General features: G+C 48.0%; 1 protein-coding gene across 6 annotated transcripts in view; it reads right to left on the bottom strand.

Moving 5' to 3' along the window:
• The window catches only part of LOC140384464 (TBC1 domain family member whacked), a 269719-nt gene that overhangs the window by 234410 nt on the left and 13675 nt on the right, over nt 1-21634 (bottom strand). For all 6 annotated transcript variants that reach the window (XR_011933059.1, XR_011933060.1, XM_072466186.1 and 3 more), the window contains one exon: nt 1983-2070. Coding sequence is in view for 4 of the 6 variants with exons in the window: in XM_072466186.1 (XP_072322287.1) it covers nt 1983-2070 (88 nt within the window). In the remaining 2 variants the exon portion in view is untranslated. The remainder of the gene's footprint in view (nt 1-1982; nt 2071-21634) is intronic.

Here is a 21634-nt window from a genome sequence, read left to right on the forward strand (position 1 = left end):
AAACATTCTTTTCATGGATTCATTTTGAATTCACCCCAGTCAAACAGATGAGCCAGGTAATTATTCTGGATACGGTGGAACAACTTGTCATGCTGCACACCGACTATACCTGCATCAACCTTCTCTTTTACATTGAGAAACCACCCAATTGTTATGGCATGTCTGATGGTAAATGTCAAGCTGCCCAAATCCCAGAAGGTAAACTTGAAGCAACTGCCAAATGCTTTTTTTGCAATTTGTATAGTACGAGGAGAGGTTCCAAAATCCGAAAAAGATGTCCCCGACTAATCGTGATAATTGTAAAGTAAATGTTTATTAATAAATAAAAAACAAAATAGAATTACACTTAACACAAAAATGGCTTTACACAGAAACAATACCTTAAAACAGTTACAACAGATCTTCACTTAATTACCTTCCCCTTTCTGCTCAGAAACTCGTTATAGATTTTTAAATCTATCGAAATCCAGTAACTTATATCACATGGTGCCCTTTGTTTTCTCTTGGGGTGTCCCCTGGGGCTGTCAGCAAATGGTTCTTCAGGTCTGTCTTTGTTTACTCTGCTTCAGGAGTTCTGATCAGCTATTTCTGTTGTCTGCTGGAAGATCTAAAAAGCTGTACCCTCACATTTATTTCAGTATTCCCTTAAATAGGTTTGTTCCCTTTGATCGCTCCTTTGTCTCACCCAGCCTCTTCAGAAATGCTTTCTCCCAGAATTTATGAAATTTACTTTTTTACTTGGCTCTTAGGATTTAAAAGAAAAGTATCTTACCTTTATTTTACCTACTTGCCCCTTTTTTTGTTTACCACCTATATATATATATTCTTCTTTGAACCAAAACAACCCCAACGTACTCCTGTTATTGCTTTATGTAAACATCTGTTTGAAGGGACTTGGTTTTCACACAAAGTAGTTGACCATGACCATATCAAAACCTCATCTTCTTGTCAGCTTAGATTCTCACAATCATCTGTCTCTTACTCCACTTACCATACTCTCAACTCCAAACAGCTTACCTTCCAGTACATAAGAAATATATGAATGATATTATTAACAAAACATTCTTAAGACAATTTCCACAACTGTCTCCCGTAATCAAACCGTCTATTCCCTTCCACACCTCATCCTCCCACTCATTGTGATTTCCCAATTTTTGTACCTTTTCAATTCCTTGGATGCAATTCCCAAAACCAGAGGATTGATTAGCAAATATTTATCATTAACAGTGAAATTATATATGTTCTTTGTTCTCATGGTCACCAGGCCTCTATAGATGCCACTTTATGGCAAGATGAGTGAGAATGCTCAGGGGAGGACAAGACGCCATCCATCTACCTCCATCATCTTGGAGGTTGGAAAGACCTGGCCCCCTGCTTGACCCTTCCCTACAGCCACATGGTGAGATTCAAAACTCACAGGGTGACATTTTCCGGTCCGCCAGCCTCCTCTTTCTAGGTCGAGCGCCGTTCGCTGGTGGCAGTATTCTCTCTTCCCACTGCTTGTCAATGGGATTTCCCATAGTAGACACACATGTCAGGAAACCTGCGGGGAAAAGTGAATCACAACAGCCAGAGAATTCCAGCCACAGTCTGTCAAATCATGGATGTGAAGTCAATTACTGCCACATCACCGTATGCACAAATTGCTAAACCATCGGAGATGAGTCACCGAAAGGACCAAAGAGCTTGCACTAGGGATATCCAGCGCCTGCAGCAAATAAAAGATTATATTCCACTAATTCCTTCCTCGAAAGGAGAAAGGATATGATTTTTCCTGAAGAAAATTTCTTCTTGATGTTTATAATATTGACGGTTGCTTGTTACTGGTTGCTCAGCCAAATGGATCAGATCTGGCCATCAACCTCAAATTTTCTTTTAGGGTAAAATTGAGGTCAGGGAAGAGAGCGAGCACCCCATGGAAGACCAACATGGCTGATTTTTAAAAAGTAAATGTTTTCAGAAGTCTGCAATATTCTCGTTACCTTATCCATGCACGATGCACCAGGTTCGTTCCAGTTGCTCAGCAATTCTTGCCACGATTCCAGCTTCGAAGCACTGACACTTGGGTAGCTGTGAACCGAGATATAAGAGGTCAATGCATAAGAAGTGGGGGAAAGAGTGAAGGGGGGGGCAGAAAGAGAGAGAGACAGAGATAAAGCAGTGGGTTGCGAAAAGGTATTGATGGGGATTGACGGAGGGAAGGGATGTACAAATTAGGAGGAGAAAACATAGAAAATAGGAGGAGTAGGTCATTTGGCCCTTCGAGCCTGCTCCGCCATTTAATATGATCATGGCTGATCCTCCATCTAAGACCATACTCCAGCGCTCTCCCCAAACCTCTTGATGCCTTTAGATTTGGGAAATCAATTTCCTTCTTAAATATATTCAGTGATTTGGCCCTCACAGCCTTCTGTGACAGAGAATTTGACAGGTTCACCACTGTCTGAGTGAAGAGGTTTCTCCCCATCTCAGTCCTAAATGGCCGACCTCACATCCTGAGATTGGGACGGAAACATCATCCTTCCATCCACTCTGTCCAGCCCTGTCAGGTGAGATGTCCTCTCATTCTTCTAAACTCCAGTGAATACAGGCTTAGTAGACCAAATCTCTCCTCATACGAGAATCCTGCCATCCCAGGAATCTGTCTGATGAAACTTCACTACACTCCCTCTATGGCAAGTATTATCTTTCTTAGACTAGGAGACTAAAACTGCACACAATACTCTCACCAAGGCCCTGTACAGCTGCAGTAAGACATCCCTGCTCCTGAACTCAAGTCTTCTTGCACTGAAGTCCAACATACTATTTGTCTTCCTAACTACTTGCTTCCAGTGATTGGTTTACAAGGCACTCGGGTCCCTTTGTCCATCAACATTTCCCAATCTATCACTATTTAACTATATAATAATATTTTTTATTGTCACAAGTAGGTTTACATTAATTCTGCAATGAGTGTGTGAAGATTGGGCGGGGGGGGGGGGGGGGGGGATGTTTATTTTACCATGTTGATGTCATTGTTATTGGTATAAAAATTTTCAAATACCTTAAGAATTTTTTTTTTTTTTTTTAAATTCTGCAATGAGGTTACTGTGAAAAGTCCCTAGTCACCACATTCCGGCACCTGTTCGGGTACACAGAGGGAGAATTCAGAATGTCCAAATTACCTAATAGCATGTGTTTCGGGACTTGTGGGAGGAAACCGGAGCACCTGGAGGAAACCCATCCAGACCTGGAGAGAACGTGCAGACTCCACACAGACAGTGACAAGTCGGGAATCGAACCTGGGGCCACGAATACTCTGCCTTTCTGCTTTTCCTACCAAAGTGGATAACTTCACAATTACCCACATTATACTGGATCTGCCATTCATTTGCCCACTCACTCAACCTGTCTAAATAGTTTTGAAACATCTCAACATCCTCCTCACCACTCACAATTCAATCTAGTTTTGTGCCATCAGCAAACTTGGAAATATTACTTCTGGTCCAAGTCTTTCCTTTTTTAAAAAAAATTTAGAGAACTCAATTTTTTTTCCAATTAAGGGGCAATTTAGCGTGGCCAATCCACCTATCCTGCACATCTTTGGGTTGTGGGGGCGAAACCCACGCAAACACAGGGAGAATGTACAAACTCCACACGCCACACGGACAGTGACCCAGAGCCGGGATTGAACCTGGGACCTCAGCACCGTGAGGCAGCAGTGCTACCCACTGCACCACCGTACTGCCCTCGGTCCAAGGCTTTCCTGCTCACTATTTACCACACCACCAATTTACATGTCATTTGCGGATTCACTTATACCTCCCACATTCATGTCTAGGTCATTAATGTACACTACAAAAAGCAAGTGACCTGGCACCGATCCCTGCGGAAAAGTGTCCTGCAGTCAGCATCACAGTGAAGCAGAAAGTGTCCTGCAGTGAGTTCTTGGTGAATAAAACAGTGTCTTCACAGGAAAAGCGCACAAACAGATATAAACGGTTATGATATCATTCCAATTACAGAGATATGGTACCATGTATGGGAAATGAATATCCAAAAGTACTCATCATTTAGGAAGGACAGAGGGAAAGGGAAAGGGGGTAGGGTAGCATTGTTAGTAAAGGAGGAAATCAATGCAATAGTGAGGAAAGCTATTGGGTGTGATTCTCCCGCCTCGTTGACCTCTCGTTCGAGCAAAATGAGGCTGGTGAATAGCAGGAGAGGCCAAAAACGAGAACTGCACCAGGTGGCAAACAGTTTGCGACGCAACCAGCCCACAACACCAGGCAAAATCGGGATCTTGCCGAGGCATGCGAGAACCAATGATCACAATTTAATTCCTATTTCCATACGATTAACGGGAGCCACCCCATATCGAGCAGCCTTCCGTCATTCAGCGGCCGCCCCAGCAAGCGGTCACACTGGCGTTGATTAGTACTCCTTTTTAAAAACGTGAACCTGGTGTTTTGGGAGGAGCAAGGGAGGTGAGTAGCCATCTTTGCTCACAGGTAGAGAGCCCAGGGGTGCTGGGCTTGCTGCCCCAGTGCTTGGCGGTGAGCGGAGGACGCCCTTCAGGAGTCTGCTGCTATGGGAGGGTGGGTGGGCAACTGCACGAGGCATCATGCCAACCCCTGGATCGTGTGTACCCGTTCCGGGACAACCTTTATCCCTGTATTGGCATGGATTGAGAATTAGTTGACAGACAGAAAACAGAGTAGGAATAAATGGAACTTTTTCCAAATGGCAGGCAGTGACTCGTGGAGTATCACAGGGATCAGTGCAGGCAGTGACTCGTGGAGTACCACAGGGATCAGTGCTTGGGTCCCAGCTGTTCATGATAAATATAAATGACCTGGATGAGGGAACTAATTGTAACTTTTCCAAGTTTGCTGACAATGCAAAGTTGGACAGAATTGTGAGATGCAAGGAGGATGCAAGGGTGCTTCAAGGTGATTTAGAGAGATTGAGTGAGTGGGCAAACACATGGTTGATGCAGTACAACGTGGATAAGTGTCAAATCATACACTTTGTGTAAAACAAGAGTATTATTTAAATTATGATATATTGGGAAGTGTGGATGTCAAAGAGATCTGGGTGTCATTGTACATCAATGAAAGTGGAGAGGCAGGTGCAACAAGCAACTGGAAAGACAAATGGTATGTTGGCCTTCATTGCAGGAGGATTTGAATTCAGAAGTAGGGATGTCAAACTGCAGTTATACAGGTCTTGGTGAGACCACACCTGGAATTATGCGTGCAGTTTTGGTCTTCCTACGTAAGAAATAATATACTTGCCATCAAGGGATTGCATCGGAGGTTGACTAGGCTGATACCGGGACGGGCAGGACTGTCCTTTGAGGAGAGATTAGTTTGACTGAGTCTGTATTTACTGGAGTTTAGAAGGGTGAAACAAGATCTGACTATAATATAGAAAATTCTAACAGGGCTGGACAAATTAGATGCAGGGAGGACGTTTGAGGAATCCAGAACCAGGGAATAGGTCTCAGGAAACAGGGTAAACCATTTAGGACTGAGATGAGGAAACATTTAGTCACTCAAAGGGTAGTGAACCGAATTATGATCAATAAGCAGGTTCAATTTGAGGCGGAGGGCGTGGTCGCAGACAGCGGGGGCAGATTCCTTATGGTAAGGGGCAAGCTGGAGGGGAGAAGAGTGGTGCTGGTGAACATATATGCGCCGAACTGGGACGACGTTGACTTTATCAAGAGTGCTTGGGAAGATCCCGGACAGCCAGACAGCCGACGGGAAGGGGCTACTCATTTTATTCGCATGTTCATAAAGTATATTCTAGGATTGATGTTTTTTATCATGACTGTGTAGGGGAGGTAAAGAGTACGGAATACTCGGCAATCACTATCTCGGACCATGCCCCGCACTGGGTGGACCTGCAGGTCGGGGGGGGGGCAATTACCAACACCCGCAATGGAGGTTAGACGTAGGACTGTTGTCGGAGGAGGGGATATGTGAGAGGCTGCGGGAGTGTATGCAAAATTACTTGCAGGTGAACGATGCGGGGGAGGTTTCAGCAGCGACGCTGTGGGAGACACTGAAGGTAGTAGTGAGGGGGGAGCTGATCTCAATTCAGGTTCACAGGGTCAGGGCGGACAGAGCAGAAATGGACAGATTGTTTAGGGAAATTCACCGGATAGACGAGGAGCATGCGGAGTCGCCGGGGGAGGACCTACTCAGGGAGAGACGGAGATTGCAGGCGGAACTGGGGGTGCTATCCACGAGTAGGGCCGTGGAACAACTTAGGAAGGCGAGGAGAGTGGTGTATGAGCATGGGGAGAAGGCCAGTAGATTGCTAGCGCAGCAACTCAGGAAGAGGGAGGCGGCTAGGGAAATAAGTAGAGTGGTTGATGGGGAGGGGAGCAGAGTGGAGGACCCAGTAGGACTGAATCAGGTTTTTCGGGACTTCTATAGTAAGCTGTACACTTCAGAACCCCCGGAGGAGATGAAAAGGTTCCTGGATGGACTAACCTTCCCAAAAGTAGGCAGGGGACTAGTGGACGGGCTGGGGGCCCCGATTAGAGCGGAGATGGTATTGGGGGGGCCTAAAGACCATGCAGTTGGGGAAAGCCCCGGGACCGGATGGATACCCAGTAGAGTTTTACAAGAAGTTCTCAGAGATAGTGGGACCGGTCCTGACAAGGGTTTCTAATGAGGCAAGGGACAGAGGGACCCTGCCACCGACGATGTCGCAAGCCACCATCTCGCTGATACCGAAGCAGGACAAGGACCCGGAATCCTGCGGGTCATACAGGCCAATCTCCCTGATCAATGTGGATGCCAAGCTCCTGGTGATTAGAATTGAGGACTGCGTACCGGAGGTGATTGGGGACGATCAGACAGGGTTTGTGAAAGGCAGGCGGCTGACAGCTAACTTGAGAAGATTGCTTAATGTGATCATGATGCCCCCGACGGGCAAGGAGGTGGAAGTAGTGGTGGCAATGGACGCTGAGAAGGCCTTCGACCGGGTGGAGTGGGGCTATTTGTGGAAGGTGCTTGGACGGTTTGGGTTCGGGGAGGGACTGGTTAATTGGGTCAGACTATTGTACCAGGCCCCAAAAGCTAGCGTTAGGACGAACAGGATAATGTCAGATTATTTCAGACTACACTGCAGGACCAGACAGGGGTACCCACTCTCCCCGTTGCTGTTCGCGCTGGCCATAGAGCCGTTGGCGATGGTGTTGAGAGCTGCAAAGGGGTGGAAGGGAATGACTAAGGGGGGGGGGGGGGCTGGAACATAGGGTCTCTCTCTATGCGGACGACCTGCACCTGTACGTGTCGGACCCACTGGCCGGGATGGAAAATATCCTGGAAACATTGAGGAAGTTCGGCCGGTTTTCAGGGTACAAATTAAATATGGCCAAGAGTGAGATGTTTGTGGTGCAGGCAAGGGGCCAGGAGAATAGACTGAAGGAGCTGCCATTTAGGCTGGTGGAGGAAAGTTTCCGGTACTTGGGGATACAGGTGGCACGAGACTGGGGCAGGTTGCATAAGTTAAATTTGACTAGAGTGGTGGAACAAATAAAGAGGGAGTTTCGGAGGTGGGATGCACTCCCGCTTTCACTGGCGGGGCGGGTGCAGACTGTAAAAATGACAATCCTCCCTAGATCTCTGTTCATCTTCCAGTGCCTCCCGATCTTTATCCCACGGTCCTTCTTCAAAAGGACTGGCAAAACCATCATGAGCTTTGTCTGGGTGGGAAAATCCCCGCGGGTGCAGAAGGCGATGCTTGAAAGGAGCCACAGCGAGGGGGGACTGGCATTGCCGAGTCTGATCAACTACTACTGGGCGGCTAACATAGCCATGATAAGGAAGTGGATGGTGGGTACGGGGTCTATCTGGGAGCGAGTGGAGGCGGCTTCGTGCAGGGGCACCAGTTTGGCAGCCCTGGTCACGGCTCCCCTACCGCTACCGCTGGCCAGGTACTCCACCAGCCCGGTAGTGGGGGCGGCCCTGCGGATATGGGGCCAGTGAAGGAGGCATGGCGGGGGGGGTGGTCTGTCTGGGCTCTAATATGTGATAACCATCGATTCGCCCCCGGGAACATGGATGGAGGGTTTCAAACATGACGGCGGGCAGGGGTGGGGAGGGTGGGCGATATGTTCCTGGAAGAGAGCTTTGCGAGTTTGAGGGGCTTGGAGGAGAAATTTGGGCTGGTAAGGGGAAATGACTTTAGGTACTTACAGATGCGGGACTTTGTACGCAGACAGTTCCCATCCTTCCCACGCCTCCCGCCAATAGGGATCCAGGACAGAATAGTCTCTTGAGGCGAAGGAGGAGAGGGTAGAGTCTCGGATATCTACAAGGTGCTCGTGAAGGGGGAAAAGTCCCAGATGGAGGGACTGAAACTCAAATGGGTGGAGGAGTTTGGCAGGGAGATGGAGGACGGGCTGTGGGCCGAAGCTCTGAGTAGGGTAAACTCAACCGCAACATGTGCCAGGCTCGGCCGGATTCAATTTAAGGTCGTTCACCGGGCCCACATGACGATAGCTCGGATAAGCAAATTCTTTGGGGTAGAGGACAAGTGCCCTAGATGCGCGGGAGGACCAGCGAACCACATTCACATGTTTTGGGCATGTCCTAAGCTTAGGGGGTACGGGGAGGGGTTTGTGGGGGTCATGTCCCGGGTGCTGAAAACAAGGGTGGTGATGAGTCCAGGGGTGGCAATTTTCGGGGTTTCGGAAGACCCGGAAGTCCAGGGGGAGAAAGAGGCAGATGTTCTGGCCTTTGCTTCCCTAATAGCCCAGCGGCGAATACTGCTGGCATGGAGGGACTCAAAACCCCCAAAGACCGAACTATGGCTTTTGGACATGTCAAGTTCTCTGGGTATGGAAAAAATTAAGTTTGCCTTGAGGGGATCTGTACTGGGGTCGCCCGAAGGTGGCAACCATTCATCGACTTCTTCGCGGGAGAGTGAACGTCAGCAAGGGGGGGGGGGGGGGGGAGAGAATTAGAGTAGAGTAGGAGGGATAAATAGGCAGGTAGTGTCTTGGGGAGAGGAGCGGGCATGTGCAGTATGGTTTGATTGAAGTATTGGTTTTATATTGATGTTTGCACATTTCTGTTATCTGTAACTGTTTACAATGCCAAAAAATACCTCAATAAAATTGTTTGTTAAAAAAAAGGGGTAGTGAACCTGTGGAATTCTCTACCACAGAAGGCTGGTGCGACCAAATCATTGAATGTATTCAAGAAAGAGATAGATCATTGAGACAGAGGATCAGCCATGATCATATTGAATAGCAGAGCAGGCTCGAAAGGCCGAATAGCCTACTCCTAATTTCTATGTTTACACTACTGAACACAGGCTTCCAGGTCACAAAAACAACCTTCGACTATCACTCTCTTCCTCCTTCCACAAAGCCAATTTTGGATCCAATTTGCCAAATAGCCCTGGATCCCATTGTCACTTACTTTCTTACTTAATTAGTTTCCCATGCAGTACCTTGCCAAAAGTTTTACTGAAATCAGTGTAGACTATATCAACTACACTGTCCTCATCTAGACATCTAGTCACCTCCTCGAAAAATGCAATGAAATTTGTTAAGACATGATCTCCCCCGACAAAGCCATGCTGACTATTCTTGATTAATCCTTGCCTCTAAATGGAGATTAATTCCATCATGTACCCGAGAATATTCAATTGCCAGTCTTAGTTATCTTGCAGCCATGTCTCGAATGGCTACCAGGTCATACATATTTATTTCTAGTTGCGCTGTCAATTAATCTGTTTTATTATGAATACTACATGCATTCACATGGAGGGCCTTTAGTTCTGTCTATTTACTATTTTTGTAACCTTGATCATTGTCTGTTGGTGCACTAAGGTTCACACACTGCCCCTTCCTGCCACATTCTGATCATCATTTCCCTTATTGCTACCATGCTCTCTTACCCTCTCTATTTAATTTTTTACATCTTGCCAAACTTGGATGACTTGCGCCACTATTTACTTTAAAGCCTTCTCTACTGCCCTAATTATATGGCTCACTGGAACACTGGTCCCCGCATGGCTGAAGACTTTCCTCAGTGCTGGTGTCAATGCCCCATGAATCAAAACCCATTTCTCCAACATCAATTTGGCCTAATTAAGAAAGGGATAGAGAGGGGACAGCACGGCGGTGCAGTGGTTAGCACTGCTGCCTCACGGCAGCATGGACCTGCGTTTGCTCCTGGCCCAGTGTCTATGAGGAGTTTGCACATTCTCCCCGTGTTTGCGTGGAGCTCACCCCCATAACCCAAAGATGTGCAGGGTAGGTGGGTTGGCCACGTTAAATTGCCCCTTAACTGGAATTTTTTTTTTTTAAAGAACTAGAGAGGAGCGAAGGTCATGCACTTATACAGTATCCTTCATAACTTCAAGATGTCCTAAAGCACATTACAACCAATGAAGTATTTTGAAGTATGGTCACTGTTGTAATGCAAAGAAACCAGGCAATCAATTTACAGGCAGCAAACATCCACAAAGGTCAATGGGATAAATGACCAGATAACCTGTTAGTTGAGGACTAAATTGGTCCAAGACACCAGGGGAACTCCTCTGCCCATCTCCTCAATAGCATTGAGGTATAGTGAACAGGGCCTTGGCTTCATCTGAAAAACAGCATTTTTGACGACTCAATTCTACCTCAATACTGACACTGGGAATGTCAACCTAGATACTGGGCTCAAGGCTATGCACGGAGCATTTCTGACTGTGGTGAGATTAATATCACTAAACCATGACTGACTGAGAGCATGGAAAATTAGTCCCTGGTGCAGTGTAGAAACAGGTGACAAAAAATTGTTAGCCCATTTTACACTCCCATCCTCAATTTCCTTTTCCATTGACTACAAAATAAAAGATCTGACAAGATGTAATGCATTTAGCATTACTGATGAGAACCAATTTAATCTCCATTATGTTTATATTAAAAGTTAAAGTCGCCATAGTTCCAGATAACCATAGGCTGCTTTCCCCTTCGAGGGGGAGAGCTGACTGATGGTAATTTAACCTGAGGATCACCACACTTCAGGCAAGGGGCAAGGTTGAAAAGACAGGTCCTTCATGAATAACCTCAGCCAGTACGGGATTTGAACTCGCGCTCTTGGCCTCGTTCTGCATCACAAACTAGCTATCCAGCTAACTGAGCTAAACCAGCCCCCATTATGTTTATATTACTGTCATGGATTTGCCTTATACCAGCAGTAACATGAATTTAACAAGACGTAATCGGATGCGGTATCATAGATTATCAGAGAATTTACAATGCAGAAGGAGGCCATTCGGCCCATCGAGTCTGCACCGGCTCTTGGAAAGAGCACCCCACCCAAGGTCAACACCTCCACCCAATCCCCATAACCCAGTAACCCCACCCAACACTAAGGGCGATTTTGGACACTAAGGGCAATTTATCATGGCCAATTCACCTAACCTGCACATCTTTGGACTGTGGGAGGAAACCGGAGCACCCGGAGGAAATCCACGCACACACAGGGAGGATGTGCAGACTCCGCACAGACAGTGACCCAAGCCGGAACCTGGTATGCCCAGCAACAGGTAGAAATCTGCCTAGCAACAGCAGCAGCCAACCTACAAAAGATAAGATGGGATGCATCTTTCCCAGTATCAAGATAAGCAGATAGGATCAGATGTGAACCCCCTATTAGTAGAAACAGAAAAGCTAGACAATTGGGAGATCCATAAAGTATAGATATGCTAATGTCTAGAATGAAGGGATTTGAGAGGGGCAGACAGCCAAAAATACAAAAAGCAGCAAAGTGGAAAAATGGTATAATGGTCAGGACCCTCAGAAGCAAGGCAGGCCAGTTGACGCCCATCAGCCTCAAAAGCAGACAAACCAGCTTCCAGCTAGCAGCCTGGAGGCCAAGTTTTACATCTAACAGCATCAATGCCTTAGAGCCAAGGCTGTTCAGAAACCTTCATAAAAGGGGTTTAAATATCTACGCTGGACCAGGACAAGATGTTTGTCAGACTTGATTATCCTCCCTGTAGTATGTGGTAACTATAAACTGGTTTTAACTTCTAGATTTATTTAATTTAGATGTTGTTTGGGGAAAACAGGGAAGTCATAAGGAGTTCAGGGATTGTAGATATATTTTGGAACAAGGAATACGTTCTACATAAACTGTGTGTTTGATGGTTCCTATACTTAATTGTTTTAAGAGTAGAGCAATACTATTAATTAACTGTGCTGACAATCATTAACGGATATGATGTCATTGGGATAACGGAGACCTGGCTCCAGGGAGACCAAGATGGGACTCAAAATCCAGTGGTATTCAACATACAGGAAAGATACAAGGAAAGGAAAGGGAGTAGGGCAGTGTTGCTGGTTAAAGAAGAGATTAATGCAATAGTAAGGAAGGACATTAGCCTGGATGATGTGGAATCTGTATGGGTGGAGCTGCGGAACACCAAAGGACATAAAATGCGAGTGGCAGTTATCATAATATACATCAGTACATTATGGTGCAATCACATACACACTGATGGACATGCAGTAGCCAACCAGCATACATAACACCGCAGCCAATCACCAGGGAGAGCACAAGCACTATGAAGACAGGGGACAGGAGAGTTCCTGCTGATTCTAGCAGCAGCCAGCTCAGAGCACAGAGCTCTCAGCCTGCATCACAGACATTCACCATGTGCTGAGTGCCTCACCAAAGCTAGTGATCGGAAAGGGTCCACAGTTAAGCTGGATGTTAGCATAGTTGAACTGTTAATAAAATAGCGTTACACCACTTCCAGCATTGTTGGCTTGTTTGTGAACCAGAACACCCAACACGACAGTAGTTACGTACAGATCACCAAACTGTAGTTGTGAGGTTGGGGATGGCATCAAACAGGAAATTAGAGATGCTTGCAGTAAGGGCACAGCAGGTATTATGGGTGACTTCAATCTGCGTATTGATTGGGCTAATCAAACTGGTAGCAATGTAATGGAGGAGGATTTCTTGGCATGTACAAGGGATGGTTTTCTCGACCAATATAGAGAGCAGGCCATCCTAGACTGGGTATTGGGCAATGAGAGAGGATTAATTAGCAAAGTTGTGGAAGAGTGACCATAATATGGTAGAATTGTCCATCAAGATGGAGAGTGACGCAAGTCTGAGACTAGGGTCCTGAACTTAAAGAAAGCTAACTTTGATGGTATGAGACATGCATCAGCTAGGATAAGCTGGCAAATGATACATAAGGGGTTGATGGTGGATAGGGAATGGCAGACATTTAAAGAACACATGGATGAACTTCAACAACTGTACATCCCTGTCTGGCGCAAGAGTAAAATGAGGAAGGTAACTCAACCATGGCTAACAAAGGAAATTAGGGGTCGTGTTAAAGCCAAAGAGGAGGCATATAAATTGGCCAGAAAAAGCAGCAAGCCTGAGGACAGGGGGAAATATAAAATTCAGCAGAGGAGGACAAAGGGTTTAATTCAGAAGGGGAAAATAGAATACGAGAGTAAGCTTGCAGAAAAGATAAACATAAAAACTGACTGCTTCTATAGATATGTGAAGAGAAAAAGACCGGTGAAGACAAATATAGGTCCCGAACCGTCAGAATCAGGTGAATTCATAGTTGGCAACAAAGAGATGGCAGAACAGTTGAGCAAATACTTTGGATCTGTTTTCACTAAGGAGAGCACAAATAACCTTCCGGAAATGAAGCATGAAGGAGGAATTAAAGGAAATCCTTATTAGTCAGGAAATTGTATTGGGGAAGTTGATGGGATTAAAACCCTATAGGTCGACTTCCGGTGGCAGCTATGAAGGAGTAAGTCGCAATTTGGTGGCTCCCGCTTGGGTCGGACTTTTGGACTTTTTCCCCCGATTTTATCCCGGACTTGATTTGGAAAACATTGATGATAGAATTGTGTACTGGAGGCAATTGTGTACTGGATTCCCACATCGGTGCATGGAGAGGCAGACTAGAAGTGCTCGCAAAGGCAGAAACTGACGGACAGAGAAGGCTTGGGCTGAAGCTGCAGTGGGAGAAAGCATGGCGGAGGACCAGAGCTCTGGCTTGTCGACCCAGCGGTCAACGGAGCAGCTGATGCAAGTTATCCAGGAGGTCTTCGTCAAACAGAAGCAGGACTGCTTGGACCCGATTAAAGAGTCAATTGCGCAGCTGGAGCTTAGATTGGATGCCCAAGATCGGGCGATCCAGAAAGTAGAGAAGGCGCTGGCTGACCAGGAGGAACATCAAACTGCGGTGGACATGGAAGTGGGGCTGCTGAGAGACCAGCAGAAAAAGGTTCCTGGAGAAGGTGGAGGACCCAGAGAATAGGTCCCACCGGCAGAACTTGAGAATCGTTGGGCTCGCGGCGGGGTCCGAAGGAGCGGACGCTGGGGCATACATAGCAGGCATGTTTGAGAAGCTGCTGGGGGAGGGGACATTCTCCCGACCCTTGGAGGTGGACAGGGCGCACAAGAGCGCTCGCGAGGAAGCCGCGAATGGGAGACACCCCCCCCCCCCAAAGCCGCGAATGGGAGACCCCCCCCCTCCCCAAAGCCGCAAATGGGAGACCCCCCCCCCCCCCAAGCCGCGAATGGGAGACCCCCACCCCCACCCCCCGGAGGGCAATGGTGGTGAGATTCCACAGGTATTTGGACATGGAGCGTATTTTACAGTGCGCCAAGCAGACACGGAGTTGTAAATGGTAGAACAGTATCCTGCGGATCTATCAGGACCTGAATGCGGAGGTGGCCAGGAGAAGAGCGTGGTAAAACCAGATAAGGTCGACCCTTTCTAAGAAAAAGGTGAAGTTCGGACTGCTGTATCCAGCTCGTCTCTGGGTCACGTACGAGGAGCAACATTTTTATTTTGAGTCGCCTGAGGAAGCGCTGGACTTCGCGAAAAGGAAAGGGCTGGTGGTGGACTGAGAACTTTGCTGCAACGTTCATGTTTTTAAAAGTTTCTCGTTTTTCATTCTGTGGACGTTATTTGTAATGCCTTCTGTGTTGATTTGGGGCCAGTAGCAGAGCTGAGTGAGTTAAAGTTTACATTTTCACTGTTGGGGGATGGAGATGTGTTTGTTAGGTGCTGGATCTTTTGCTTGATCTTTTCTTTGTTTAGTGTTTTTTTTTGTTGGACAATTGTGTTGGGATTGTCTTTCATTTGAATATGTGTGTATGAGCGGGGGGTGGGGGGAACAATAGATGGGAGAATGTTTGGCGCCAGGGGCCACCAAGCTAGCTGGGCAGGATAGCTCATGGAAGTGCAGTGGGGGGTGAGCAGATGTTAGGCTTATCGAAGGGGTCGATTTACTTTGGCTGTCACTAGGGGGGGGGGGGGGGATGTTCTGCTGTCGAGGGAGGGACTTTTGCTGAGGGACAGAGAGGAGGTCGGGAGCGGAGGCTGCCTGGGGGCGGGCCGGTGGAGGCATGGGTGCGGGCTGAAGACTGTCCCAAGAAAGGGGATGGCTGATCGGCGAAGGTGGGGGGGGGGGGGGGGGCGATAAGCCCCCCAACTAGGCTGATCACCTGAAATGTACGAGAGCTAAATGGGCCGGTCAAAAGGGCACATATGTTCGCGCATTTGAGAGGACTGAAGGTGGACGTGGTAATGCTACAGGAGACGCACCATAGAGTAGCTGACCAGATTAGCTTAGGTAGGGATGGGTCGGACAGCTCTTTCACTCGGAATTGGATTCGAAGACTAATGGAGTCGCGATCCTGATCAACAAGCGAGTGGTGTTTGAGGCGGGAAGAATAGTTTTTGATGTGGGATGCCGGTACATTATGGTCAGTGGGAAATTGGAGGGGGTGCAGGTGGTACTAGTAAATATGGATGTGCCAAATTGGGACGATGTGGAGTTTATAAAGAGGATGCTGGGGAAGATACCGTTCCTGGAATCGCACAAGTTGGTCATGGGAGGGGACTTCAACACAGTTATTGACCCTGGTGTGGCAGCAATGGCAAAGGAACTAAAAGGGTTCATGGAGCTGATGGGGAGGTGGACCCATCGAGATTTGGGCAGCCGAGAGTGAAGGAGTTCTCCTTCTACTCTCACGTGCGTAAAGTGTACTCCCGGATTGATTTTTTCATTTTGAGCAGGACTCTACTGACGGGGGTGGTGGACACGGGGTACTCGGCGATCACAATCTCAGACCATGCCCTGCACTGAGTTGACCTACAGGTTAGTAAATACAGTAACCAGCACCCGCACTGGAGGTTAGACGTGGGGCTTTTAGCTGACGAAGAGGTGTGCGGGTGGCTGAGGAAATGTATTCAGAACTACCTGGAAGTCAACGACACGGGGGAAGTTTCGGCAGTGGTAGTCTGGGAGGCATTGAAGGCGGTGGTTAGAGGGGAGCTGATCTCGATACAGGCCCACAGGGAGAAGGCAGACAGGGCAGAGACGGACCGACTGGTAAAGGAGATACTACAGGTCGAAAGGAGGTATGCGGAGACCTCAGAGGCAGGGATTTTAAGAGAACGGCGGAGGCTACAGGCGGAGTTCCACAGGGAGGGCGGTAGTGCCGCTGAGAAAGGCGAGGGGGGCGATTTATGAGCATGGAGAGAAGGCAAGCAGAATGCTTGCACAGCAGCTTAGAAAGAGGGAGGCAGCCAGGGAGATAGGGAAAGTAAAGGATGGGGATGGGAGCCTGGTTGGAGACTTAGCAGGGGTGAATAAGGCGTTCAAGGAGTTTTATAGTAGGCTGTATGGGTCGGAACCCCCAGCTGGGCCGGAGGAGATGAGGCACTTCTTAGGGTGGCTGAATTTCCCGAAGGTGGATGGGGAGCTGGTAGAAGGGCTGGGGGCCCCGAACAGGGTGGAAGAGATAGCGGAGGGTCTGAATGCCATGCAGACGGGTAAAGCCCCGGGGCCGGAGTTCTATAAAACGTTATCTGGGATATTGGGGCCACTGTTGGTGAGGACAGCTCGGTACCATAGTGGATAGTACAATTGCTTCACAGCTCCAGGTTCCCAGGTTCGATTCCCGGCTTGGGTCTGCACGTCCTCCCCGTGTGTGCATGGGTTTCCTCCGGGTACTCCAGTTTCCTCCCACAGCCCAAAGATGTGCAGGTTAGGTGGATTGGCCATGTTAAATTGTCCTTAGTGTCCAAAATTGCCCTTAGTGTTCGGTGGGGTTACGGTGTTATGGGGGTAGGGCTTCTGTAGGGTGCTCTTTCCAAGAGCTGGTGCAGACTCGATGGGCCAAATGGCCTCCTTCTGCACTGTAAATTCTATGAAATCTATGACAGTCAATGAGGCAAGGGAGCGCGGGGTGCTTCCCCCAACGATGTTACAGGCCACGATTTCGCTGATCCTGAAGCGGGACATGGATCCGGAGATGTGTGGGTCCTACAGGCCGATATCCCTATTGAATTTGGACGGCAAACTGCTGGCCAAAACTTTGTCCTCTAAGATTGAGGACTGTGTGCCGGATGTTATTGGGGAGGACCAGACGGGGTTTGTTAAGGGAAGGCAGTTGATGGCCAATGTGATCATGATGCCCCCGGAAGGTAGGGAGGTGGAGGTAGTGGTCGCAATGAACGCAGAGAAGGCTTTTGATCGAATAGAATGGGAATATCTGTGGGAGGTACTGGGACGGTTCGGATTTGGACGGGGCTTTTTGACTGGCTCAGGTTGCTGTGTCAGGCTCCTGTGGCGAGTGTACGGATGAATAGGACAACATCGGACTACTTTAGGCTGCGTCGGGGGACGAGACAGGGATGCTCCTCTCCCCACTGTTGTTCGCGTTAGCCATAGAGTCGCTGGCAATTGCATTGAGGGATGGAAGGGGCTGGTCCGGGGGGGGGGGGGGGGGGGGGGGGGGGGGGGGAGCACAGAGTCTTGCTCTATGCAGACAACCTGCTCCTGTATGTATCGGACCCAGCAGGGGGGATGGAAGAAATCATGAAGATTTTGGAGGAATTTTGCCGGTTTTTGTGATATAAACTAAATATGGGGAAAAATTAGATGTTTGCGGTCCAGGCAAGGGGGCAGGAGAGGCGACTGGAAAAACTGCCGTTTAGAGTGGTAGGGGGAAGCTTTCGGTACCTAGGCATCCAAGTGGCGCGGGAATGGGAACGGCTGCACAATCTAAATCTGGCCCGACTAGTAGACCAAATGAAGGACGATTTTCGGAGGTGGGACGCGCTCCCGTTGTCATCAGTTGGGAGGGTCCAGAAGATGACAGTCGTCCCGGGATTCCCGTTTGTTTTTCAGTGTCTCCCCATCTTTATTCCATGGTCCTTTTTTAAACGGGTCAACAAAGTGATCACTGGCTTTGTATGGGCGGGCAAGACCCCGCGAGTAATAAAGGGATGCTTGAGCGGAGCCGGGGAGAGGGCGGGCTGGCGCTGCCAAAATTCAGTCATTATTACTGGGTGGCGAATATGGCCATGATCAGGAAGTGGGTGGTGGTGGTTGTTGGGAGGGTTGTCGGCATGGGAGCATATGGAGGCGGCTTCATGCAAGGGCACAAGCTTGGGGGCACTGATAATGGTGCCTCACTCCACCAGCCCTGAGGAGGTGGCGACCCTGAGAGTCTGGGGGCAATGGAGGAGACATGTGGGAGCGGAGGGAGCATCGGTCTGGCCTCCAATCTGTAATAATCACCGGTTTGCCCCAGGAAGGATGGATGGGGGTTTCGGAGACGGCAGAGAGCAGGGATTGAGAGGATGGGAGATGTGTTTATAGAGTTTTTAGAGCTTTCCTAGCCTGAGGGAGCTGGAGGAGAAATTTGGATTGGCGAGGGGAAATGGGTTTAGGTACCTGCAGGTGCGGGACTTCCTATGTAGACAGATTTCAACCTTCCGCTACTACCACCAAGGGGGATACAGGATAGGGTAGTTTCCAGAGGGTGGTGGGAGAATGGAAGCTCTCCGACATCCACAGGGAACTCATGGGGTCAGAGGGGACACAGACGAAGGAGCTGAATCGCAAGTGGGAAGAGGAGTTGGGCGGAGAAATAGAGGATTTTCTCTGGGCGGACGCGCTGAGTGGAGTCAACGCATCCACAACATGTACCAGGCTTAGCCTGATACAGTTTAAGGTTGTTCACCGGGCTCACATGACAGTGGCCCGGATGAGCAGGTTCTTTGGTGTAGAAGATAGGTGTGCAAGGTGTGCGGGAGGGCCAGCGAACCATGTCCACATGTTCTGGACATGCCCAAAGCTTAGGGGATTTTGGCAGGGGTTTGCGGATATCATGTCCACGATGTTGAAAATTGGGGTGGCACCGAGTCCAGAGGTGACGATTTTCGGGGTGTCGGAAGATCCGGGAATCTAGGAGGAGAAAGAGGCAGACGTTCTGGCCTTTGCTTCCCTGGTAGCCCGGAGACGGATATTATTAGCTTGGGGGGACTCAAAGCCCCCGAAGTTGGAGACCTGGCTATCTGACATGGCTAGCTTTATCTGTTTGGAGAAAATCAAGTTCGCCTTGAGGGTCAATGTTAGGGTTCGCCCGAAGGTGGCAACCGTTCGTCGACTTCTTTGCGGAAAATTAATCGGGGGGGGGGGGGTTAGCTTAGTTTAGTGTAGGGGTTAATAAAGATGGGACCTGTAAGGGAGGAAGACAGCTTTTGCACTATGTATATAAATCCATGTACATTACCAAAAATACCTCAATAAAATGTTTATTAAAAAAAAACGATAGGTCCCCAGGGCCTGATGCTCTGCATCCCAGAGTACTTAAAGAAGTGGCCCAAAAAATAGTGGACGCATTGGTGATCATTTTCCAGTGTTCTATAGACTCTGGAAGAGTTCCAATTGATTGTAGTGGAGCTAATGTGATCCCACTTTTTAAGGAATAAGGGAGACAGAAAACAATGAATTATTGACCAGTTAGCCTGACATCAGTGGTGGGGAAAATACTGGAGTCCATTATTAAGGATGAAATAACTGAGCATTTGGAAAGCAGGGACAGGATCAGTCCAAGTCAGCATAGATTCACTCAAGGGAAATCATGCTTGACAAATGTTTTGGGATATTTTGAGAATGTTACCAGTAGAGTGGACAAAGGTGAACCAGTGGATGTTGTGTGTCTGGATTTTCAAAAGGCTTTTGACAAAGACCCACACAAGAAATTAGTGATCAAAATTAAAGCTCATGGTATTGGGGGTAATGTATTGGCGTGGATCGAGAACTGATTGGCAGACAGGAAGCAGAGAGTGGGAATAAACGGGTCCTTTTCAGAGTGGCAGGCAGTGACTAGTGGGGTACCACAGGGTTCAGTGCTGGGACCTCAGCTGCTCACAATATACATTAATGATTTGGATGAAGGAATTGCATGCAATATCTCCAAATTTGCAGATGACACTAAGTTGGGTGGCAGTGTGTGCTGTGAGGAGGATAAGGTTGCAGGATCACTTGGAAAGGCTGGCTGAGCGGACAAATACTTGGCAAATGCAATATAATGTGGGCAATTGTGAGGTTATCCACTTTGGTGCAAAAACAGGAAGGCAGATTATTAGCTGAATAGTGGCAGTTTAGGAAAAGGGGAAGTGCAACGAGACCTGGGTGTCATGATGGAACAGTTGCTGAAGGTTGGCATGCAGGTACAGCAGGCGATGAGGAAAGCTAATGGCATACTGGCCTTCATAGCGAGAGGATTTGAGCATAGGAGTAGGGATGTCTTGCTGCAGTTATACACCGTCTTGTTGAGGCCACACCTGGAGTATTGTGTGCAGTTTTGGTCTCCTAGTTTGACGAAGAACATTCTTGCTACTGAGGGTGTCCAGCGAAGGTTCCCCAGATGGCAGGACTGACATATGAAGAAAGACTGGATTGACTGGGCTTGTACTCACTGGAGTGTCATGGGAGTGTCCCTTTAAGATATATTTGTCTTATTACATGGCTTCAGTGATGTCATTGTGTGGGTGGAGCTGGGCTGTGGCTCTGGGAGTTGGTTTTACTTTGCTTTGGTTTGGGGCTTGTTTGTGGCTCTGAGTTTGTGCTTTCATTTTCACATTTGCCTGCTGTCCTCAGAAAGAGACCGGTCTCTCTATCTTCAGTTTCAAAAGCTGTTCCCAGACTGCTTGATAACTTGAAAAGAAATAATTGCTTTCTGAAAGGAACTCAAACCTGCTGTTTTGGGAAAGGAAACAAGAGCAACCACACCTTTGAAAAGGGGGTACTGGTTTATGGGATCTTGTTATTAAATTGGAAGTTAAAAGGGAAAATTTATTAAGGATGATACATAGATTACTGTAGCTGTGTGGGGTATTTATGTTTGTAGTTGATAAAAAATGCTTTGTGTGTGTTTATAAAAATGTTAACTAAATTTGTAGAATAAAGCTTGGTTTTGATTAAAAGTGGTTAAGTCTTCTGTTGAATAACACCTGAAAGGCAGAACCTTGTGCTCATTGTAACCAAAATCAATAAACAGTTGTAAGTCAGCTGAACTCCATGATATGAACTCCTGGGGCAGCACGGTAGCATTGTGGATAGCACAATTGCTTCACAGCTCCAGGGTCCCAGGTTCGATTCCGGCTTGGGTCACTGTCTGTGCGGAGTCTGCACTTCCTCCCCGTGTGCGTGGGTTTCCTCCGGGTGCTCCGGTTTCCTCCCAGTCAAAAGATGTGCAGGTTAGGTGGATTGGCCATGATAAATTGCCCTTAGTGTCCAAAGTTGCCCTTAGTGTTGGGTGGGGTTACTGGGTTATGG

This window comes from Scyliorhinus torazame, chromosome 10 (genome assembly GCF_047496885.1).
Source record: "Scyliorhinus torazame isolate Kashiwa2021f chromosome 10, sScyTor2.1, whole genome shotgun sequence".
NCBI classification, from domain to species: domain Eukaryota; kingdom Metazoa; phylum Chordata; class Chondrichthyes; order Carcharhiniformes; family Scyliorhinidae; genus Scyliorhinus; species Scyliorhinus torazame.